The sequence below is a fragment of the Gymnodraco acuticeps genome, unplaced genomic scaffold (genome assembly GCF_902827175.1).
Source record: "Gymnodraco acuticeps unplaced genomic scaffold, fGymAcu1.1, whole genome shotgun sequence".
Lineage (NCBI taxonomy): Eukaryota > Metazoa > Chordata > Actinopteri > Perciformes > Bathydraconidae > Gymnodraco > Gymnodraco acuticeps.
The window spans coordinates 117441-142014 of record NW_022990256.1 but is presented as its reverse complement, the minus strand read 5'-3'; the positions used below and the strand labels follow the sequence as shown (position 1 = coordinate 142014).

General features: G+C 40.7%; 3 protein-coding genes and 1 pseudogene across 3 annotated transcripts in view; all 4 read right to left on the bottom strand.

The window, feature by feature from the left end:
* The window catches only part of heatr3 (HEAT repeat containing 3), a 32783-nt gene extending 29418 nt beyond the window's left edge, over window positions 1–3365 (bottom strand). Inside the window, 3 exon segments of the mRNA XM_034220644.1 lie at window positions 1297–1384; window positions 2134–2306; window positions 3082–3365. Coding sequence (XP_034076535.1) covers window positions 1297–1384; window positions 2134–2306; window positions 3082–3222 — 402 coding nt within the window. The 5' untranslated portion in view covers window positions 3223–3365.
* Window positions 3366–3744: 379 nt separating this feature from the next.
* cnep1r1 (CTD nuclear envelope phosphatase 1 regulatory subunit 1) lies at window positions 3745–8564 on the bottom strand. The gene is made up of 6 exons (XM_034220638.1): window positions 8446–8564; window positions 7615–7686; window positions 7173–7246; window positions 5555–5664; window positions 5320–5374; window positions 3745–4044 (listed from the first exon to the last, which is right to left on the bottom strand). The coding sequence occupies exons 1-6, from the start codon at window positions 8468–8470 to the stop codon at window positions 4003–4005; spliced, it is 378 nt and encodes a 125-aa protein (XP_034076529.1). The 5' UTR covers window positions 8471–8564; the 3' UTR covers window positions 3745–4002.
* A 1432-nt stretch (window positions 8565–9996) lies between these two features.
* On the bottom strand, window positions 9997–14752 carry LOC117549058 (arylamine N-acetyltransferase, pineal gland isozyme NAT-10-like). Its single transcript, XM_034220646.1, has 2 exons — window positions 11887–14752; window positions 9997–11118 (listed from the first exon to the last, which is right to left on the bottom strand). The coding sequence occupies exon 2, from the start codon at window positions 11114–11116 to the stop codon at window positions 10241–10243; it is 876 nt and encodes a 291-aa protein (XP_034076537.1). The 5' UTR covers window positions 11117–11118; window positions 11887–14752; the 3' UTR covers window positions 9997–10240.
* Window positions 14753–20203: 5451 nt separating this feature from the next.
* LOC117549057 lies at window positions 20204–24486 on the bottom strand (annotated as a pseudogene).
* Window positions 24487–24574: the final 88 nt, after the last annotated feature.

Below are 24574 nucleotides of genomic sequence, written 5' to 3'. Positions count from 1 at the left end.
ATTGATAGATAGATTCAACTTATCGGTTTCTCTGCATTTGACCCATCCTAGTGTTAGGAGCAGTGGGCTGCCATTATGTACGGCGCCCGGGGATGATTCACAATAGTATAGACTTATTATAGGAGCTGAGGTTGAAATATGTAAAAGCATCCCTGTCAAAATGTAAACTACACGCTTTGAGACAGACCTATCAGAAACTATCAGATTATTCTATCGTTTTGTTCTATCTTTTTATCTCATTCCTGCAACTTATTTGCATAATTGTGTCTATTGCACTTCTTTTTTTTTTTTTAAAGGTCCCATGTCATGCTTTTCTGGTTATTACCCGTCCCCTTGTTGCTATGAAGCTTTTTCTGCATGTAAACGGTCTGCAGAGTCACAAACCCTCAAAGTACACCCTGTAGCGAGTAAAACTCTAACACAGAAAATACCTGTCTATGCTGCCCCAGAACGCCTCGTTGGACATTTCTCATTTTCCATTGTTTACTTCTTGGGTATAGTGACGTATTTCGGGTATAGTCACGTTACGTCCGCGGAGCCGTTACGTTCCGACCAATCCGCGGACTTCCTCACACACACACACTCGGCGGGACGTTGCGAGGCTCCGTGCTGCGAGGAGCGGGACACTGTGAGCTGGCTCACTGGTGTGGGGTCAGCGAGACACCGCGGAACTCAGCCTGGGCACACACACAAACTCCCAGCCAGGCTGCGGGTGGGTGTGTGTGTTTCGGGCTGGGTTTCGCTGTGTCTCGCAGACGGCCACTGGGCTCACAGGGAGGGGGGGGGCAGGAGCTCCAACAAGGCGTTTAGGACAGAGAGTGAATATACTATACAGAGATGCTGAATGAGAAACCGATGTGAGTTTGGAACATTGAACAATGTAAATCTATTCTAGTAGACCTCAACAATGGAATTATGATCAGTAGAAATGGCCATGACATGGGAGCTTTAAAGTAAATTGTATGTTGCATTGCTGGAGAAGATGTTCATAGACAGAACGAGCCTGTAGCTATTGTGCAAAGGACAAATAAAGCCGTTGAATATTTTGAGTCCAACGCTGGTCAATAAGTGCGAGTGTGGGTGCAGAAATTCTCACTTAGAATCTAAAAAAATAAACCCCATGTGCTGAGTATATGGCGGCAACAGCTGCTGAGGAGGAGGAGGAGGAGGAGGAGGAGGAGGAGGAGGAGGAGGAGGAGGCGGAGGAGGAGGAGGAGGAGGAGGAGGAGGAGGAGGAGGAGGAGGAGGAGGAGGAGGAGGAGGAGGAGGAGGAGGAGAGCTGAAGCAGCATCTCACCTCTCGGAGCAGCGCTGTCAGAGGAGTCATGACGTCGTGCTTCACCATGTCCTCACACACCTCCTGACCGCCGCATGCACTCAGATTCCTGTCAGGGAGAGACACACACACGCTCAGAGAGAGACACACACTCAGGGAGACACACACTCATCGTTCAGGCAGGGGGGGAGCTGGCTGTTTGTGTTCAGGCGTGTGTGTTGGTGCAAGAGAGAGAGGGCTGGGGGCGGTACGATGAGCGAGTGTCTGATTTAAATATCCAGGAAACTCGTTCTGACTTAAGGTCGACTGGAGGACAGGAGACAGGACGCTCTCTGATACAAAGAGATGACTGTGAATCAGGATCTGAAATCCTTTTATCCGTCCCAGAGGGGGGATTATATATTGTTAGAGCAGTAACGGTATAGATAGAGACAACAAGTAACCACTGTTAAATATCTTCAAACACAGAAACCCTTCTGCTGTCGCTGCTGGTTATTTGCTGTCTGTCTGTTGTGTCCGAGCCTCAGGTTGTTGTTGTTGTTGTTGTTGTTGGCCCTGTTCCCCAACATCCTCCCAAACTATGTGCAATATGTGCAATATATACCTGGCTGCTACTAATAAAGGTATTCTGATTCTGATGTTGTCAGTCTTTTCATTAATTGTTATTAAGCTCAATAGTAATAAATAAAAAATAACAATTGACTGGAACCACTCCCTTTTGTCTGGGACACAACATCTTCCTGCAAACGCTTCTGCTGTCGCTGCTAGTTATTTGATTTCTGTCTGTTGTGTCCAAGCCTCAGGTTGTTGTTGTTGTTGTTGTTGTTGTGGTGTTTCCTAACATCCTCCCCTCCTCACCTGAGCGCCCCGGCGGCCGTCTCCCTCACAGCCAGGCTGCGGTCCAGCAGCATGGGGCCGAGGCGCCGCACGGCGTCCCGCTGCAGGAGGCCCGGGATGCTCTGGCTCTGCTGCACCACCCGGGAGATGCTGGCACACGCAAACTCCCTCACATCTGCACTGGGACTCTGCAGCTGGGGACACATGTTTCAAAAGATTAACAAAAATGTGTAACAACAAAAGCCTAAATGTGAGTCTTAAGAGGGAAATCACACAAGTGTAATCTACCAGAAAATGAAAGCGTAATTTAAATGCAGCAAAATATTGTTTAAATGCACCGACAGCATATTTTAATATCATTTGTTTTGTTTTCAGAAAATCTTGGTTATACACTTTTTTTTTTACATTTGCAAAATTGTAGTTCTTTTTAACTCTAGTGTCTATTTTGGTAGATGGAAACAGCACAAACATGTTTTAACGGTAAGCTGATGTAATACATGTTTACTAAAAGTATGAGTTAAGCCCATGAAGGATTCTCTCCCTGTTTTACTGAAAGGTCTGCATGCATGACAAGTGACAACCATGCAAGGATGTAACATAACTAACAGCTGAACAAACAGCTATTTCAAGAGGTGGGAAGTAACTAAGTACATTTACTCAAGTACTGTACTTGTACTTACCTTTTTATATAGTAGTGTTATATTACCTTCGTCCCAATGTATACTTTACTGTAACAACGTATATTTCCCCTTTGTATTACGAGAACATGAATTCTGATTGTAAACATCTAAAATATAAACCAAACCTTATATAATATACCTTTACTACAAGCTTTTGAGTTAAACCCATGAAGGATTCTCCCTGTTTGGTGTTTTACTGAAGTGTCTGCATGCATGACCACAATGCAATGATTAAACATTAAGAAACTGATAAGCAGAGTATTTTTGAGTGATATATGAATGATCATACTTTCTCCAGGAGCTCCGCAGCTGGACAGTCGTCCTCCACGGGATCCTCTGCCTCTTCCCCCGCCTCCTGCACCGCGTTCACCGGCAGCCCGACCGCGTTGAACTGCGGACGTTTAAACTTCGTGGTTTTACTTTTACCCATTTCAGTCCTTGTGAGAGCGCGACCTGCGTATATAATGTTGTTTCAGTCCTACTTGTTGGTAATTTAGAGACACAATATCAAACACAAACCACAGTTACAGCCTGGTGGAGGCCATGTGGAAGATGTGCCGTGAAGTGGTTGTTGCTAACAGAAAGCCGAGAAGCTGTCGCAAAAACAAAAAACAACCCTACGCAACATTGCAAACGTAAATCCATAGCAACAGGTGATTCTATATAATAATAATGAAAATCTTAGGAATTATAACAATAATGATAATAAATTATACTAATATAACGCAATTCATAAACATAAGATGAATAATAATAGTAAAAATGTTTTTTTAAATATTTAAATTAAATACATTTTACGTAATTATATTGTTCATATGTATTTATTAGGATAAATCCTAAATTAAATACATTTAAAAAAATCCCTATTTCTTATGTCATTCTATTATTCTGAATTAATTTTTTTATTTTTAGGTTTTTCATTAAATATGACAAAAAAAAAAGAGGGAGACAGTTTCACACCTGAAATATTTATTTGGTAAATAACTTTAAAAATAGAAACAATTAATTAAAATACATGCTCAACATTAGAAACAGAAATTAACACATCTGAGCATTCATCTGCAGTCAGCACAGCGACAGTGTTTAAAAAGGCAAAATCAGGTCATTTCTTCTTTCCTCTAAACGCATGATGAAGCGCCTCAGCGCTGCCAAAGGACTAAAGACACGGAGTGATCAGCGGATAGAAACAGAGACACACTCCAGCTCACGGTTACTGGATGTTCGGTCGTGGCTTGAGTATAAGTTTCCCCGTCTGTAAGAAGAAGAAATAGCTGTTAAAACTCGCAAAAATATATGTTGTCAGAGCACACTACTAAAGTAAATTACAAACAACGAACAAAGAAGGAGCTGGGTAATATTCCCGGAAAAACTCAAGAGAATCTCCCAGATAAAAGTCTTGAGTTGACAAGAGAAAAACATTTGGATATTTTCTGTAATTTAAACGGTACATTTGAACATTTTCTGAGACTCAATTGGAAAAATAACTTGGGGAAAATAGTGGGTTTATTTGTCAAGGAACCACATTTTACAATATTATTTTTTTCTTCTGAATTTGATACTCTCAAAGACATTCTGGGATTTATGATTTTGTAATCTCATAATTATCCAAGTTTTGTCTCCTAAATACATGATTTAAATATTGTATTTTATGAAGTAAAAAACCTTAAAGGTCTCCTATCATGCTATTTTTAGGCAATAGTCTAAAAATAGAACTCAGATATATGAAAATATATAAAAACATGTCTATGAAGTGTTTTGCTCAAAATACCAAACAGATCACCCATTCTAGCCATGCCTCATATCCCTCTATTTCACTTCCTGTTTCAAAAGTGCTGATTTTGGGAATAAAGCTTTAAAAACAAAAATAATTACTAAAAAATAAAAAGGAGGGGGCTGAGCTCATGCGGGACCCGGCAGCTACTGTCTAACTAAATGGTGCCGTGATGAAACACCATATCATGGATTATCAAGGATTCTCTCTGAAACAGTTTGAAGCTCAAAGGCTTTCTCTCTTGCCGGTTATACCACAAGGTGAGTTCCTTTTTACTTCCTGCTTCTTCACACACATGCTCTCCAGTACAGGTTAGCTCTGAGTGTTAGCGATGCTAATGTAAACAGCGACCATATTACGTCCAAAACAGTCGGGCATTGTTTCTGATAGCAACGTTTCTGATTGGGCCGTGGGTCCACATTTCAGATATTACGTCATATCGGACGCAAATCTGGATCAGCTCCGTTGTAGCCCCGTTTTTAGAGATTTGGGTACGGAGGAAAAGAGAGAGGGTTTTACTTTCTGACGCTGCGTGAGTTCCCCGACACACCGGGGACACATGGTTATGTATAAAAGACATCAACAAGTGCATTTTGCATGATAGGTCCCCTTTAAGTTTAAGATTTCAATCTAGACAATTCAGATTTCCTTTGAATACTTCTCATTTCCATATTTCCTTCTTTTTTTATATAATGAACCAAAAACAAAAATATATAAGACAACAATTCAAAACATAGAAGAGATTTGTTAACTCACGTCGTCACAGGACATGTTGTACTCTGCTAAAACTGTCCGACAGCGAGCAGCAATACTGACAGGGCAAAAGGTTAAAGATCTGAACGTGTGAGACAGAAACTTGAACAAGGATGATTCAGTTCATTAAAAAATACATTAAAAAGCACTTTTCTGGTAACATCCTGGGATTGGATGAGCTGGAAGTTTAATTCTGATACATGCTACTTTCTTGTAACTGCAACAGACAAAAGGATACATTGATGGTGCCACCACTCGTTTGTGTATGCCAGCGAAGAAGAGAGCTATAAGAGTTATACAGCTGATGGTGAAGAAGGGATGATTCCACAGCGATGAAAAAAAAGAGACCTGCAACACAAGAGCAACAAAGAAACATAAATGATTAAGTCAGTAAAACATCTTTCACTTTTATAGATCTGATCTATAGGGAAAATAGAAAAGCTTAGTTTACTAATACGTTTAAAAAAAATTATCGGGTCCCACGAAAAAAGTATATAAAAGGAAATCAATCTTTATTTTAACTGTGGCTACTGTAATGGCGCATTTCTACTGCAGCGCGTAGCACGGTTTAAGCGTGCCGTGCCAAACCCGGCCCGTTTTTGGTTGCGTTTCCACTTGGCGTAGTTCCGGCTAGCGGGTACTTTTTCACAGTTTTTCTGGCTCTCCAAAATAGAGGTTCTTTCCGGGCCAACAACCGGGCTGAGTGTGCTCAACTAGTGAGAGAATCTCTGGCAAGGGGGCTACAACTACAACAAGATGAACATATTTGACCGTGATTTAATTGTAATACACATTTCAAAATTATGCTGAAGTAACAACATACTGATACCGGTTAGTAAGAACCATGAATTAATGCTTTGACAAGTCTGCAGACAGACGGCAGGCGAAAAACCCTTTTAAAATGCGTGTTTTCTGAATGGAGATTGGCTAAGCTAACGTTGTATATGCTCCGACCGTCCACACTCACAACAACGGCCTATACAGACATAAATAAAGCAGCGACTGTATTCGCCATGACACAGGCAGTCTGTGGTTTGTACTTGTTTAACTTTTGTCTAGTTTCTGAACAGATATGAGGAGCTGTGAGCTCTGAGTGCTAACAGCTAACGACTGATGTTGGTTTTGTGTTTCGCATTGAAGATGACGTCACGGCTCCGCCTACGCTGCGTTACCATAGTTACTGCCCCAGTTCCTAAACTGTAATGGAAACGCAGCATAAAGTGAGCCTGGCCTACCAAGGCCTAACTACTAAACCGAGTGAGGCCCTGCAGTGGAAATGCGCCATTAGTGAGTCTAAGCCTTTTCAACCTGAATCCTATCATCCAATGTGGGAAGTTATAGCATAAAACATTCCCCTGCATTCTGTTTCTTGAGCTTTTCCGCATAGTAACTCTACTGAGAGCTTACTTGAAGTACAGTATGTCCTCATGTTTCATCAGACTGCGTTTAAGGCAGGAAGAGGCATCTCCAAATTCATTGGAGCAACATACTGTACGAATGAAGCAAGCTGATTCTCGATGATGAAGAGCAAACTTTAAACACAACATTTGACCAAATACATGATGGGGCTAAACCACAAACTCTTTGATACTTTCAGCAGACATTGACTCAACTTTCTCTGTAGTCTGACATTTAGATTAACCTTATTTATTTGTTGCTGATGTGCAGAAACAATAGTCAACTGATGATTACATGTTTAGTCTCAATTCTTTACTTCCTATATAAGAAATACAAAAAGCTATAATGCTGTAAGCTGAATAGTTCAATAATAAAAGCACAAATGTATATTTACGATGGGTCTTAACTTTAAGCCATAAATATAGATATACACTTTTATTTTGTCCACTGATACATACCTTCTGTGTGTCCGGGTCTATTAACCAGTTCCATGCCCCAGTAGCCGTACACACCGACACTACTATCAAAATCACTGAAACAAGACAAGAAAACGTTTTTAAATACATTTGAAAATACTTGGTTTTTGTCAAGTATTTCGTTCACACAGTCTTGTGCAAAAATAGGCTTAAAACGTTGTTATTTCATGTAGACTATTTATTTATGAGGTACCAGACAACATACGTGTGATATAAATAGTTATTGACATAAGCAATTAGCGTTTTTAAGATGTTTGCCAAATCACCCAGCCTTATCCACAACAAGTTGTACATTTGTTTACTTGTCATTGGTGCCTTCACATTCATTGTAATCGAAAACAAGTTTTTGGCAAATAACATATAAGCGTAAGGTTTACTAAATAATAGATGTTGATGAATAAAAGGTATGAGGTGAGTTACTTACTTCTCCACCTGCCTGTTGCAGGTTGCAAACAGGAGACATACTCTGTCAATCTCCTCTCAAAGGCCTTCAGATCTGAAACGAAAGTGGAAACATTGAATGAAAAACATAGTATTTGGAAATAAAATCATGGCTGTGTATGGCACACAAAAACAACTTATTTCAATCATGTGACATTACTGAATGTCAGCCTCAACTTTAAAGCTCGATGTGTGTCACTTTCAGTGGTGTAAAGTAAATATGTACACTTACTCAAGTACTGTAACATTTTCTACATTGTACTTCTAACTCACTACAATTCAGAGGTTAAACATGTACTTGTATTCCAAAACATTTATTTAATACCTTTAGATACTTGTGAAATATAAACAACACTTTAGTTACATCTGGAGTAAGTTCACAAGACACCCTTTTACTTTGACTCAAGAACAAGATCTGAGTACCTCTGGATGTCAATTCCACGCTAAACTTGAGCTAATACAGGAGCAAAACGTGACAAAATAAGACTGTTAAAGATCCAAAACGTTATGTACTGTTGTTACACTTCCTGTTGGTGAAACCTAGCTGTCAATAAAGCTATTCCATCTCGATTAATATAAGCTAACAGCCTAAATAACAGAACATGTGTTAGCTAACGTTAACACCAATACAAACAGCTGCTATTGGTTGAGCTAGCAAACATGCTAGGTGTCGTAAGAAGACTAGCTAGCTAACTCAACGTTACATCTAACTTTGTATACCGTTCTTAGGACGTGTGCTTTGGGTTTTTTCGCTATGAGGTTAAACCTAAACGGCAGCAATTTAAAAATGTGATTTCGTTTTTGTCTTGGTTACCTTCGGCCTGTTCCAAGGAGTTCATATCTGAGCCTTTAGTCCCAGCAGCCTGCTGTTGGCTGCACCGCTGCTTCCCCCTCAGCTGAACGACAGGCCACGTAAGCCAATCAGCGTTTGCTGTGCGTGCTCATCTCTAATGTGATTGGTGTAAATCAAATAAAGGGCGGGGCAAGAAGCGGAAGTCCCGCCTCCTGCCCTCTGGTCCAATAGGCCTTCAATAGTCAACAAATCAATAAACATGTATATTTAATATACATGTTTATTCATTATAAGCTAAAAAATTACAAATCAAATTGAACAGAAGATCAAATATAAACAAGTATTACAAGTGTATGCATACAGCACATTTCAAATACAAGGCAATAAAAACTGAAAACAAACAAGCTTTAATAGAATTATAACACAAGTACAAGAATAAAAGATAGAATGCAGTATAAAAAATCAATAGTTATTTGATTATAAAAAGCAGCTGCAAAAAGAGAAGTGCAGGGTTCCAGATCTCACACTTACTCCAGAATAACATCTCAGTCTTTCCTGATGTAATGTGTTAGCCATTTCCTTCAACAATAAAGCATACATGGGTAGAGTCCACATAAACGCAGGACTTTTGGAAAGTATAGAGGGATTTTTTTCATGATAGGATTTAATGAATTGCTTCATGGAGTTTAGAGATTAAAATGTTCTAAAAAAGGTGTCAGGTTTGCCTACAAGAATACGTCATGTCATTTGTTAGACACTTTTATCCAAAGCGACTTACATACATTCAGTACTGTGGACACAACGACATGCTGACTGCAGTGGGACTCTAACTTTCTACCCCCTGATTCAAAGTCCAGCACACTATCCACTTAGCCACATCCCTATTCATCACTACGCCTCTCTATTCAAAGTGCTTTGCAGAAAACATTTAGGTATAAACATATAGTGTAACCGGTATGATTTAGTACATTGGTACACTAAAAGCTGAGCCATCCACATTTTAGGAGAGTTTGGGAACAGAATATGTGTATTGTAGAGCAGTGGTTCTCAACTGGTGGGTCGTTTCGAGTGGGTCGCAGATGTGTGTGTTTTTTTTTGGAAAAAAGTCAAACTTTTATTTTGAAAGCCCGATTTTCTAACGCTGTGCATGCAGTAGGCGTTGGACTGGAAGTAACGGAAACCATAAACGGTTTTGAAAACCTCTGTCACGTAGTGATCATCTTCTCAATAAAACATCTTTGCAGATGTTTTTTCAGTCTGACCCCCGGTTTGATGATTGACAGGTCACAGAACAATGGGAGCTATCTAACCCACAATTTAAAGTAATTCACACAGCCTATCTCCTCTTTACTCTTCTCTCTGTGTGGAGCAGCAAGTTCAGCTTCAGAACTAAGTGAAAAACAAACAATGGCATAAAATATTATTAATATGTCGGGTAGCAATAGATTTATTTATTTTCTTCTCAGAGTGTACCAGAATGCGTAGTTTATATGTTAGTATTTCTAAAAATCTCCTGGGGGACAATCCCCCCAGACCCCCCTGCTGGGGTTGGGTTATCAGCATTGTGCCTTTTTATGTTCAGCTTTGATTCCATCATGTCATTAAACCTTTTTTAAAAGCATTCTTTAGTTCTGTGAAAGGATATAAGGGATATATGCACTGTACTTCACTTTAATTAATAATGTATGCTGAAAAGCGTATATATTACTGCACGTATTTTTGTTGAATAGATTTGAGTGTTTCAAAATGTCGGGTCGCGATTTATTGACAAAGGAAAAAGTGGGTCCCGAGGCCTGACCAGTTGAGAACCACTGTTTTAGAGTGTGTAGCAGGTTTTCTTGCTTACAATCTGCAGTTTCTTCTGCAGCTTTATATTGAACTTCTCCAGAAGAACTTGCTCTTTCTCCTCATCTTCTATGTTTCTCAGGTCGAAGACATCGACACCTTCCTCTGGTTTGAAGGTGACCTCGCTGTAGGTCCAGCCCACAAGCGCTCTGAATCCTGTCGCTGTTTGCAGAGACACGATGGATTTATTCATGAACAGCGATTTAGGATCTGTCTGAAGTGTGTTGTTTGCTTCGGAGAAATGCTCAACTTCTCGAGGCTCCAAGGTAAAGCAGTATATCGTCCTCGTCTCCTGCCTCTTCACAAGACTAGAATCAGCAAAGTCTGGATTGAGAACCTTGGTCTTTCTGCTCGTCTTCTCCAGAACCCACTTGTCTCCCTTGTCTAAGAATCGAAAGACGCCAGCGGCCTGATGCTGATCCTTTCCAGAGACGAGCTCCATGGGCTCCCACATCTGGAAAGACACCCCAAAGGCCACATCTGCTATATAAGCCTTTCCATCGACGACGACCTTGTGGATGAGATGACTTTCGGTGGGGTAAAATGTATTGGTTTGACTGTCGAAAACTCTGGAGGACAACCTGGTAGTGTCGTAACCCATTTCTCTCAGCACCCAGCCAAACAGGGAGTTGTTCTCGAGGCACCAGCCCCCCCGGCCGCTCCTCACTATCTTGTTGAACGTGAACTCCAGGTCCAGGATGTGCCGCTCGCCACAGTGCATGCTGAGGTTTTCAAAAGGAACGGACATGACGTGCTGTTTGTGGATCAGCTTCAGTGTTTCGAGATCCGGTTTGTCAAAGGAGCCTTGAAGACCAATTCTTATGAAGTATTCCTGCAAATTCATCATGCCTGTAAGACACAGGATAGTTAATAATTACATATGGCCAACTTACACAGTTTTGCAAAGTCAACATTAACTCAAATCTGTGCACTTAATGCAATTCTACAGCTAAAATGAAAAGCACGTATGATGACCCTGGTAGAATGGTCTCTTTTACATGTGAGGGTCTATGTATGTATGCTTTCTGTGTTTGACAATACTTATTTTACCGAGGAATTTACCAATTAATTAATTTTTTTTTAAAGGAAAGTGATTTCCTGGATTCTTTCCCCCCATTCTGTCTCTCATAGTTGAAGTTACCTAGGATGCAAATTACAGGCCTCTCTCATCTTTTTAAGTGGGAGAACTTGCACAATTGGTGGCTGAGTCAGGCTGACTAAATACTTTTTTGCCCCACTGTATGTCACTCCGGGTTTACTGTGAACGTTTAGGGTTAAAGTTCCGATGTTGCATCAGTGTCACAGCGATGTTTGTCTCATTTGTTTCATACCAATTTGATCAAGACATGTTTCCACAACAGGTTAAATGTAATAAAGGACATGTTATGTAAGCATTTTAATTCTTAAATGACTTGAATTTCACCTTTAGCAACAACAAAACAGCTGTTGAAATGTAGCTAGTTTGGTCACATGTGTTAGTCTGGCACATGGACATGTTATGGGAACATAACATCACATGACCTGGACCATGACCCACCAGACTGTTCATATTACAAATGTGAAGTGTTAGAGTCTGACGTTCTGAAGCAGGAAATATGCAGGAAATGTTTACCTTACCTTGGTGTGTGTTGAATGTTCAAACGATCAAAATGGTGTCTTTTGAGGAAGCACTGTGCCTTGCAGAAGCAACTTAAGAAAGTTCGTTAAAGTTATAAAGTTTTTGAGGGATTCTGAACTGGATGTCCTAAACTAAACGGTTCAACATACCGAGGATATCTTTGTGTTTTCTGACTCAACTAAACGCGATCCCACTGTAGGCAGTGCTGAGACGCTGTTATCAGGTCAGCCGTCAGCCCAGAGAACTCCAGTCTGGATGTGAGGGGCGGGGTTTGCAGCATTTGACCAATCATCAACCGAGCGTCATGTTTCAGAAATTAAGAGTGAACTAGTTAAACATTATACATCCATGAGATAAACACACAATATGGCTGAGAGCCACAAAGTTTGAAAGAACAAAATACATCTTCGACTGGGTGAATGCATTATAAACAGATTTCAATTACAGTTATCTTTCAATCTAGCTTTTTATTCATAATGTTTTTAAATATTGTTTAAGTTCTTGGGTAAAATGTAAAAAGAAATGTTTGGAGTCAGGCCATCACTTTATATGAATATGAAATGTCCCTAAAAATAAAATTAGCTGTACATAAATAATGAAATCTGTGTCACAAAAACAAGTTCAGGCAGGCAACAAATATACATGTTTATTCATTATACGCTAAAAAAAACTACAAATTGAATAGAAAATCAAATGTATACAATTATTACAAGTGTATGTATACAGCACATTTCAACAACAAGGCGATTCAAAGTGCCTAACATAAAACATTACAAAGCATTGCGTTTCAGTCATTTAAAAGTCAAGTGAAAACAAACTGAAACAAGCTTTAATAGAATAATAACACAAGTATAAGAATAAAAGATAGAATGCAGTATAAAAAAATCAATAGTTATTTGATTATAAAAAGCAGCTGCAAAAAGAGAAGTGCAGGGTTCCAGATCTCACACTTACTCTATCATCAGAATAACATCTCAGTCTTTCCTGATGTAATGTGTTAGCCATTTACTTCAACAATAAAGTATAAATGGGTACAGAGTCCACATAAACGCAGGACTTTTGGAAAGTATATTGGGATTTTTTTTCATGATAGGAGTCTTTTAAGTTTATTTACGATATTGCTTCATGGAGTTTAGAGGTAACAATGTTGAGCTGTTTGCCAAAGATCTTATTTTCTGCAATACTAAAAACAAAATGGTCAGGTTTGCCTACACAAATGTATCATCACTGCACCTTTCTATTCAAAGTGCTTTACAGAAAGCATTTAAGCATAAAGAAATAGCAAAAGGTAAGATTTAGCAAGGCAAGGCAAGTTTATTATATAGCACCTTTCAACACAAAGCAATTCAAAGTGCTTTACAAAAAATGAAAGACATTAAGAAAATGGCATTTAAAATCAGTCATTAAAAAGAAAAGATAATAAAATAAACATTAAAAGAAAAGTTACAGTGATAAAAGTTACAGTGCAGTTTAAGATGTGAATAGTTCAATTAAAAGCAGCGACAAAAAGAAAAGTCTTTAGTCTGGATTTAAAAGTAGTCAGAGTTGCAGCGGACCTGCAGGTTTCTAGTTTGTTCCAGATATTTGGAGCATAATAACTGAACGCTGCTTTTCCACGTTAGTACATTGATACCCACTCTAAAAGCTGAGCTATCCACATTTTAGGAGAGTTTGGGAACAGAATATTGAATTGAATATGTGTATTTCAGAGTGTGTTGAGCTGTTTTTTTCTTTTTAACACACCGCATTCAAGCTTCAATCATAATATGTTAATATGTTGAGATTATCCTGTTTTCCACAGATCTTATTTTCTGCAATATTCTACAAAAAGGTGTAAGGTTTCCCTACAAAAATATGTCATCACTGCACCTCTCTATTCAAAGTGCTTTACAGAAAACATTTAAGCATAAAGATATAACAAAAGGTAAGATTTAGTACATTGGTACCCACTCTAAAAGCTGAGCTATCAACATTTTAGAGTTTGGGAACAGAATATGTGTATTTCACACCTGACATCCTGTCCAACTTCCGGCCCATCTCAAATCTCCCCTTTCCGTCAAAAATACTTGAACGTGTCGTTGCCTCACAACTAAAATCCCACCTCAATCAAATGACCTTTTTGAACCATTTAAATCTGGTTCCCGATCAAAACACAGCACGGAAACAGCTCTTCTCAAAATCACAAACGACCTCCTCCTCTCCTTTGACTCCGGCAACCTGAACATCCTCATCCTCCTCGACCTCACCGCAGCATTCGACACCATCAACCACACCATCCTGCTGTCCCTCCTCGAATCATCACTCAACACCACCGACACTAAACTCTCCTGGCTGAAATCCTACCTCACCGACAGACATCAGTTTATCAACATCAACAACTGCACCTCCTCCACTGCTCCTCTGTCCCAAGGCGTCCCCCTAGGTTCGGTGCTTGGCCCCCTCCTCTTCATCCTCTATCTATATGCTCCCCCTTGGCAAAATCATTTGTCGCTACAACCTTCAATTTCACTGCTACACCGATGACATCCAACTTTATATCTCAACAAAAACCATCACCCTCACAACACACTCCACTCTCACCAACGGTCTCTCAGAAATAAAAGCATGGATGCAAACAAACTATCTCCAACTGAACAGTGCCAAATCAGACATCATTATCATCGGCCCCCCATCCCGTACCAAAACCATCCAGAATGTCAACTTCACCATTGACAGCAATACTCTATCCCCCCCCCTCACATCCACAACCTCGGAGTCATCTTCGACAGTCAGCTCAAATTCAATCACCACATCAATCACATCACCAGGACCGCCTTTTTCCACCTCAAAAACATTGCTCGTCTCCGCCCATCACTCTCCTCCTCTGTTGCTGAAACCCTGATTCATGCATTCATCACATCACGACTACTGCAATAGCATCCTCTACGGCATACCATCCAACCTAATGAATAAACTCCAACATATCCAGAACTCTGCTGCCCGCTTCCTCACCCACACCCGCTCCCGAGACCACATCACTCCCGTCCTCCAGAACCTCCACTGGCTCCCCGTCCGTCAAAGAATCAACTTCAAAGTCCTCCTCATTACTCACAAAGCCCTCAACAATCAGGCCCCCCCCCCTACCTCACAGACCTGCTGTACCACCACACCCCTTCCCGCTGCCTCCGCTCATCAGAAGCCAACCTCCTATCCATCCCCACCCGCACCAATCACCGGACCTGGGGGGGACAGAGCCTTCTCCGTCGCTGCCCCCTCCCTCTGGAACTCACTCCCACAACCCATCAGAGACTGCACTGACCTCACCACCTTCAAAAAACTCACCTCTTCAATCTGGCTTTTAGTGTGTGATTGTTTTTGTATTGCTCTATTTTAAATTTGACTTTAAAGGTGGGGTAGCAGTGTGCGAAAAAGTACACGTCCCACCGTCCGGGACGTGTTATTTACAATATCGGACAAGTAGATCTTTCAATTGACTTGTCCGGCGGACAAGTGACGTTTTTCGGCCTGATTTATTGACAAATTATTGATACATTCAGTTTACAAAAGGCAGAACTCAATCGCAAATTGTACGTGTCCGCCATTGTTCGTTTAGATTCTGCTTGTCGATTCCTAAGGAAATGCATCTCGCCGCTTTCTGTACAGTTAGACGGGGCGGGGCGGGTGGGAAGTGTAGCACAGTGGCAGGGTTGGGAAGCAAAACACGGTTCCGATTAGGAACAAATATCAATTGTCCGGTACCGGGATTAATAAGAGTTGTGAGGACAGGAGGCGAGGCCGAGCCCCGCGTACTGCAGCTCTATCTATGCTCCGTATCAGCTGATCGCTGCACGGTGCAGCTCAGCGTCTCTCTCTCTTTCTACACACAGCGGATCCGCTGCCCGATTAACAGCCTCATCTTTGTCAAACTTTCTTATGTTCTTTCTCTAACGCATAATGAAGGTTATTAAGCGTTTTAACTCCTATGTTGTTAATATTGACCACCATTTCCTTTTATGAAGTAAAGCAACCTCCCTGTCTGTGTCCTCGCGCTGTCCTCACATCCCCGGACCCCCAGACTCAGAGGAGCACAGGGATGTCAGCAGAGACGTGCACACATAGACTCTAGGTAGTGCTTGAGCACCTGCCCGTTTTGCCCTCTGGACAGCAATGTGCCCTTTTGAAAGTTCGTTTTTTACAGTTTAAAAAAAAAATTACAGTGTACTGTATGTGGCTCATGGTAACATCGATCAATTCTGGATTAAAAGCTTCTAATATATACAACAATGCCCCAAATGCGCGTTGTAATTTTGTCAGACATCCCCACGCGTGCCCCGCGGCACTCCCGTACTCCTGGCTGCAGCCCCTCCCTTCCCTGCTCTCAACGTGAGCGCGCAGAGCTGACAGTCAGTCTAGTGATGGGAATTCCGGCTCTTCTTGGTGAGCCGGATCATTTGGCTCGGCTCACCAAGAAGAGCCGGCTCTTTCGGCTCCCAAACGGCTCTTCAGTTTACCACTTATTATACCTTTTAATTAAATCAAATGTAGCCCTGTTTTGACTAATGATTTATATTTGTACACATATATCACTTACATTATTCAATACATCCTTTGTACTGAAGTATTCAAAAGTAAAAATTACATGTTTAATATAAATGATTTGCTGTGGCCAATTGTTTTCATTGCATTTACAGACCCGTGCAACTCTCTGATACCACCCAATGAATGCATTGACTTGCTTGTAGAACCACACTACACAAAACAGATAGCAACACCTATAAAAACTATTTAAAAAAAGGGGCTACTGTATCGACCTATATAAAGTATATAAATATAGGTTTTTTTTTCAAAATACCAAAAAGATCCTGTATTTTAGCCATGCCTCATTTCGCTCTTTTTGCTCCATCCAGCGCTGTTTTTGCAGGGGGCTGATTCTGTGAGCTGCAGCTGACCACGCCCCCCTGCAGGAGAGGGGAGCGTGCTCTGAGATCAGCTGCTGGGCTGTCAGAAGAGGGGGAGAAAAAGAGATCTCCGTCCTCCGTGTTTTATTCTTATAGAAGTAAGAAGAGAAGTAATGGGGCAGAAACCCTCCTTTTTACGCAGCGGTCCAGACATAGACATCAAACGGCGACACATATTCAGTGTGCAGTTCCTTTGGCATTAGGGCAGGGATATCTAGATACTTTCCAAGGTTTGACATAATGAATTGAGCTACTTTTAAAGCAAGCAACGATGTTTTCAAATCTGTAATCAAAAGCACTATCGAAGCAGTTCCTGCCGTTGCTACGTTAGTTCAAACAGTAACAACGGACTACTTTTCTTAGCGGATGCATGTCAATTTAAATCAATACATAAAACTATTTTTTAAATCAATAAAATCATTTTCTAAATCCATAAAAGCATTTCCATTACTATTGGGAGTCATGTCGTTACTTTGTTGAGAATGTGGCCATGTAATAAGCGGGATAATGTGCACATTGCAAATGTGCCTTCATGCCGATCTAGATCCCTCCGCAAAAATGGCTCGTTCGCGGGCGAGAGCCGGCTCCCGTCGTTCACTTAAAAGAGCCGGCTCTTTGCGCCGGCTCGTTCGCGACCGACACATCACTAAGTCAGTCACTCAGTCAGACAGGCCACGGCGGGTGTGTGGTGCAGCAGCACGCAGCAACACGATTAAAAGTGCCCTAGTGACGACCAAGTCAGTAACCAACAGGTAACAAATACAATGAGTGTATTGTTTAATCCCCTAAATCAGATGCCAAACTAAACTATACAGGGTTCGTACCGTACGGTCATTCAAAACCTGGAAAAGTCATGGAAATTCAAAATGAAAATTCCAGGCCCTGGAAAAGTTATGGAAAACAATATTTTTCCCAAAGTTTTGGAAAAGTCATGGAAATGTAACTAAAGTTGCGTCAAATATAATTTACATTTGATCTAATCGCCGAAATAATCTGCGGTCGCGAGCTGTTATGTGCGCATGGTGTTATTTTTTAATATATGAAGCGCGAGCTGTGTGCTCGAGTCTTCTTGCCTGTCGGGCCGGCTGAACTCTGCTGCTCCGGGATGAGGGTCAGCTACATTAGCTACGGTGCGTTCGTTAACTGTGCGGAGTCACTGTGGCACAGACTGCACCGCTGGTGAACAGCTGTTAGTAGTAGAAGTACTCAGATCTTGTATTTGAGTAAAAGTAGAAGTATTCAGATCTTGTACTTTAGTAGAAATACTCAGATCTTGTACTTAATAAAAGTAGAAGTACTCAGATCTTGTACTTGAGTAAAAGTAGAAGTACCACAGTGTAGGAATACTCTGTTACAGTAAAAGTCCTGCATTCAAAATGTTCCTCAAGTGAAAGTAGAAAAGTATTATAAAAATACTAAGAGGCATGAAAATACATTTTCAAAATGCTCAACAGTGCTGCCAAAATTATAAACTGACTGCTACACAATTAAAATAAATGCTTTTATATATTTCTATTAGATGTAACTCTTTGGCGTTTCTGTTATTATTACCTGCTGCTTTAGTTGTTCTGACTGCTAAAATCCTCTGTTATTCCTCATTTTAAAGCCGATATTCCGTGGGGTCGGGGGCTCGGATCCTTGTCACCTTTTTCATACCTGATGAGTTTGCATCCCTGACTACAGTTTCTTTAGCGTGTAGAAGCTAGTAAGCCTACTATTTGATTTGTTTTAGATAGGCATCTGCATCAGACAGCATATGGTTATTGAAATAAATATATATGCAATTACGACATACAAGATGTGCCTTTTAATAAATCTCACACTACTAAGGCAGCCGGCGGTTCCACCAGGGGCGTCAATCCCGGGGGGGGGGGGGGTTTCATCCCCCCCTAGCTTCAGATTGGACCCCCCTAAGTCATTTAGAATAATAAAAATAAATGTTAAAATAATAAAAATGTTGATAATAAATCAGTAAAATCAGGCAAAAATAAGAATTAAATAACATAACCCTAACCCCGAAATAAAGTAACCAAAAACCAAAAAGAAACGTAACAAAATCCGCCATTATCCGGCAAATTTTTGCGCACAATTTCGGCGCGACCGCCACAACGACTCAGAAGGTGCCCCTTTTTTTTCTCTTGAGCACCTGCCCCTATAAATGTCTGTGCACGCCACTGGATGTCAGTATTGTTTATGAAGCAGGGTATAGAAGGTACATTATTGAAATGAAAATACTATTTATTTACTTTTACAAACAGTGAGCAGCTGGGCAGCTGCAGCATGTGTATTGCAGGACATGTGTAAGCGTATTTGAGTTGTAGAAAAGCGCTAGGCCTATAGGCTATACATCTAATGTGTCATTATTATTATTATTATTAGGTTATGTCCTATGTGTTGGACATGTGTGGTTGGACTTTGTCTCACAGGCAGGTTGCAGTGTAACATCAGAGGAGACTGGGCCAATTGTACATTCTCAAACTGCACCAGAACTAACTAAACAATGCAGAGATTATTTTTATATAATTGTATTCAATAACCGTAAGAAATTCAACAGTATGAAGTGATTTGTAAATAGGAATACAGATTTGACTTAATCTTTTCATAAATATATTTTTCTCCCAGTTTGACTTATTTTTACCCTCTCAAAGAACCGGAATTGAGAACCGAAAATAACCGGAATCGAAAAGCAGAACCAGAATCGTTCAAATCCAAACGATACCCAACCCTATGTGTGATGCAGTAAAATCTTACCGCTCACTTACGTTAGCGGTGTCGTAAAAACCGTGGGAAAATGTAAAATACGATGACGAAGAAGAAGATTCCAGTGGCCCCAATTTTTGTCCATTCTGGACAAGTGAAAAATGTATTCGGACAAGTAAATTGCCAAACTCACTTGTCCATGGACAAGTACTCTCTAAAAACTTTTTTCTCACACTGGGTAGGTAAGTTTCAGAAACCGGCTCGAGATACACTTTTTGTTATATTCCATGGAATGCTCTTAACATCCCGATAGCAATGAATATCTTAAGTGCTTTGACAAAAAATCCATACAAAAATGTCATCTGTGGAAGCCGTAATACTGTAAAAAGTACAACCAATCGGTTTAGCCGGCCCGGCTAAACCGATTGGATTGCCGCCCTGTCTGTCCGCCTTCCATCTCGTGCACGCACAAATGTATCTCGTGCCGTCATTGGGCGTGCATTGCAGCAGTACTTCAATGACTCGCCAGCAACAGGCGGCCACTTTCACCAGTCTGCTGACGTCATGTGCGCGTTCATGTGTGTTGGAGGAGGTGCTCTGTAAGGAAGTCTGAAGGAAGGGGCGGATTCTTTTCGGCTGTGTACTTTCAAATTTTAGTGCACTCGAGCCGGTTTCTGAAACTTACCTACCCCACCTTTAACTATATATATTTATTTGTTGTTCTTTTCTCTTCACTATATCTGTAAAGCATCTTTGAGCACCTGTAAAAGCGCTTACAAAATAAATCTATTATTATTATTTCAGAGTGTGTACCATGTTTTGTTGCTTACAATCTGCAGTTTCTTCTGCAGCTTTATATTGAACTTCTCCAGAAGAACTTGCTCTTTCTCCTCATCTTCTATGTTTCTCAGGTCGAAGACATCGACACCTTCCTCTGGTTTGAAGGTGACCTCGCTGTAGGTCCAGCCCATAAGCGCTCTGAACCCTGCCGCTGTTTGCAGAGAGACGATGGATTTATTCATGAACAGCGATTTAGGATCTGTCTGAAGTGTGTCGTTTGCTTCGGAGAAATGCTCAACTTCTCGAGGCTCCAAGGTAAAGCAGTATATCGTCCTCGTCTCTTGCCTCTTCACAAGACTAGAATCAGCAAAGTCTGGATTGAGAACCTTGGTCTTTCTGCTCGTCTTCTCCAGAACCCACTTTTCCCCCTTGTCTATGAAGCGAAATACACCCGCGGCCTGATGCTGATCCTTTCCAGAGACGAGCTCCATGGGCTCCCACATCTGGAAAGACATCCCATAGGCCACATCTGCTATATAAGCCTTTCCATCGACGACGACCTTGTGGATGAGATGACTATCAGTGGGGGAAAATGCATTTGTGCTACTGTTGAAAACTCTGGAGGACAACCTGGTAGTGTCGTAACCCATTTCTCTCAGCACCCAGCCAAACAGGGAGTTGTTCTCGAGGCACCACCCCCCCCCGGCCGCTCCTCACTATCTTGTTGAACGTGAACTCCAGGTCCAGGATGTGCCGCTCGCCACAGTGCATGCTGAGGTTTTCAAAAGGAACGGACATGACGTGCCGTTTGTGGATCAGCTTCAGTGTTTCGAGATCCGGTTTATCAAAGGAGCCTTGAAGACCAATTCTTATGAAGTATTCCTGCAAATTCATCATGCCTGTAAGACACAGGATAGTTAATAATTACATATGGCCAACTTACACAGTTTTGCAAAGTCAACATTAACTCAAATCTGTGCACTTAATGCAGTGTTTCTCAAAGTGTGGGGGGGGGGGGCGCAGAGGCATGATAGGGCGGCGAGAGACCAGGAGGAAAAATGGTTTTGTGTTTCATTCAAGCTCGGCTCTGTGTATGTGTGGAACGAACCATTTTGTGTGCGTGCTAGCGAGCTAGTTGGCAGGTCTCAAACGTTTTGATCACGTATATGCGTATTTCCGAGGCACACATTTCCGAGGCACACGTTGATCATTATAGTTACAAAAAAAATAAGAGAATAAATGAAAAACAGTTATGAAATACTATATGACAGTAAAAAAAGAATAAAGTTTAAAAGTGGAATGATTTGTAAAATATCCATAAAGAAATAGTAAATCTATTTACAGTTCTGTTTCATATTGGTGTTGAGAGATGTATCCATAGATCTCTTAATTTTGCTCTCAAAGTGCAGCAGATTGATGCTTTTAACTTCAATATTAAAAAAAAAATCTTCCCGGGCGAGCATGCCCCCGGACCCCCCCTAGAGGATGTTAGGTCCACTCCCTACTTATAAAAATAGCACGTTACCCCTGCTTACACCTATGCCGTGAGCTGATTATCGAGCCTTCATTGTAACAGTTGCGGGTGTACTGTGTATTGGCGTGGAGTGTTGCAGTAGAAAATTCCACTGTAGCGCCCGGTACATTAATGGGAAACCCTAAATGTTTGAGCACCCTCTATGAAACGTCAAGCTACCCCACAGCACCCCCAAAAGAAATCTCTGGCGCCGCTCATTGCAGCCACTAATGCTGCGATAATATCAGCATTTTCTTTCTTTTCATTTTTTTGCACAGATTGCAAAGTATTATAACCTATTGTTCTCAAAGGGATTGCACTGTTGTATTATGTTTTAGTTTTTTTGACCACACAGACTTATGGAGCATTGTTTTATTATCACTGTTCTAGCAAAGGAATGCTCACGTTCATATTGATGTATTTTAATAAATGTTAACTTGGCCCATTACGTGACTATTTGTGTTGGGTGGGCCAGACTTTTTTTTTTTCTCCAAAGGGGGCATGACAGAAAAAGTTTGAGAACCACTGACTTAATGCAATTCTACAGCTAAAATGAAAAGCATGTATGATGACCCTGGTAGAATAGTCTCTTTTACTCCCTTTATTGTACATGTGAGGGTCTATGTATGTATGCTTTCTGTGTTTGACAATATCACAAATAAATCATATATAAAAGCATGTATGTAGTTATGTATTCTTAAATAATGTCATAAACAGATACACTCATAGATAGATTTAAAACTGGGAAAATGTGTTGTGGCAGCAGCAGGTTTTCAAGGCATATACAAGAGTAAAACAAACAGTAAAATATGCATATCAAGAGTAGAAAGATATCTATAGAGTTCCTAGAATACACAATATACAGTATAAAGTAATATGTTACAATCAGTGGCGACTGGTAATTAGGGCACAGCCCCACCTAGTGTCAGCAGAAAGTATTAAAAATAATGATAACAAAAAAATAAATAAAAGAATATATAAAATATATTTTAAGATCATGTTTAATCATCTGATTCGTCTGTACATTGCTGTTTTAGTCTGTGTTCTTCTAATTAGTGTCTACAGTGTGTGCCTATTGGGCTGTTTAGAGCCATGTGGGACAAAACCATAGACTGGACAAAACTCGATCCTGCCCCTCCCTCTCACTGTCTAAGTAAATGGTGACTGTAAAAACTACACTGCGCATGCTCAGAGTATTTTCCTATTTAATGTGTGTGGCAAAAAAAATAATGACCATAGGGTCACTGAGCTGCCATTCCCCACCATACGTCATCTCACATAATTCAGAGCTGATTGGCTGTAAGTACGTGTGCCGCGAAAAGTGTGAAGAGGAGACGAGAGAGCTGCAGTGACGCGTCCTAAAACCCGGAAGTAAGCTGTGAGATTTCTCCATAGGATTTTAGAAAATAGCTCAAAATAAGATCTGTGGGAAACGTACCTGTTGGATAAATGCACGTTTTGTTCAGCCCGATAATATCCATATGTTTACCCTACTTTTATCATTTTCGAATCATAAATCTATCGATTATATTTATGATAGACTGTTGAAACTACAACAAGATAAGGAGGAATTTTACAAAAAAGTAATAGAGATTTTTGTCCAGAAGGATAGGCAAATGGACTTCATCTTCAAGTCCGCAATTGTATTGAAAATGGGATCTTACTAAGAGAGAACAATATTTAAATGATACAATTTATTTGTTTGGGTATCCTTTTGTTGAACTGTCTGTTTAAAATTAATCGAAGCATCAGACTAAAAAAGCTTTTGAAAATAATATTATATTTTGATTTAGGTCAAAATATAATATTTGTAATGTGTCAGTGCCAGTGCCTCACCAGCCATGAACCTCACTGCACGTCACTGCAGAAGCTTATATATAGACATCTAAGTTTTTTGTGCCCCACCACTTTTGTACATATAAAAACGCCACTGGTTACAATATACTATCATATACCAATATACTTCATCTAGAAAAGAAACATAGTATGCTATACATTAGACATTATTACCATTTAAAATGATCATATATTACAAATATGAAGTGTTAGAATCTGACGTTCTGCAGCAGGAAATATGCAGGAAATGTTTACCTTACCTTGGTGTGTGTTGAATGTGCAAACGATCAAAATGGTGTCTTGTGAGGAAGCACTGTGCCTTGCAGGAGCAACTTAAAGTTAAAGTTAGAACGTTTTTTAGGGATTCTGAACTGGATGTCCTAAACAAAACGGTTCAACATACCCAGGATATCTTTGTGTTTTCTGGCTCAACTAACCGCGATCCCACTGTAGGCGGTGCTGAGACTTTGTTATCAGGTCAGCCCAGAGATTTCCTCTCAGGCTGAAGTCGAATAGTCCATTTAGCTTAGGAACCTTCCTAACCGAGTGAAATGACCCAGAAGTCCCTCAGTGGCAGCCATGATAAGTGCCGTTCGAATTCTCTAGTCTACATGATAGGAAAGGAGGTTTCAAACTTCCTTTATAACCTCCTTTAGCTTAGGAACCACTGGACCTCCCTTCCCGAAAGGAGAGGAGAAAATGCTGCCCCACAATGCCTTGCAGCCGCAGCATTTGCCGTCACTCAACAGTCGGCCGTTCACGGAAACAAACGATTATGACGGATAAATTCAACCTGATCTCACCAGAATGCGTGACTCCACCACGACTCCTTAACACCGCATTGCGTGGTGGAGTCACGCATTTTGCTACATTTGCGTGTCGTCACCACGCAAAAAACCCCAATGTAAAGTGAATGAGGCT

Bases quoted from the DNA above. Each gene is read 5' to 3' on its own strand.
- cnep1r1 (XM_034220638.1), bottom strand. From the start codon at position 8,470: ATGAACTCCTTGGAACAGGCCGAAG. The intron at 5,665-7,172 runs GTATGTATCAGT...CTTGTGTTGCAG, and splicing joins TAGACCCGGACACACAGAAG to GTCTCTTTTTTTTCATCGCT. The intron at 4,045-5,319 runs GTGAGTTAACAA...TTCTTCTTACAG, and splicing joins ACAACATGTCCTGTGACGAC to ACGGGGAAACTTATACTCAA.
- LOC117549058 (XM_034220646.1), bottom strand. From the start codon at position 11,116: ATGATGAATTTGCAGGAATACTTCATAAGAATTGGTCTTCAAGGCTCC.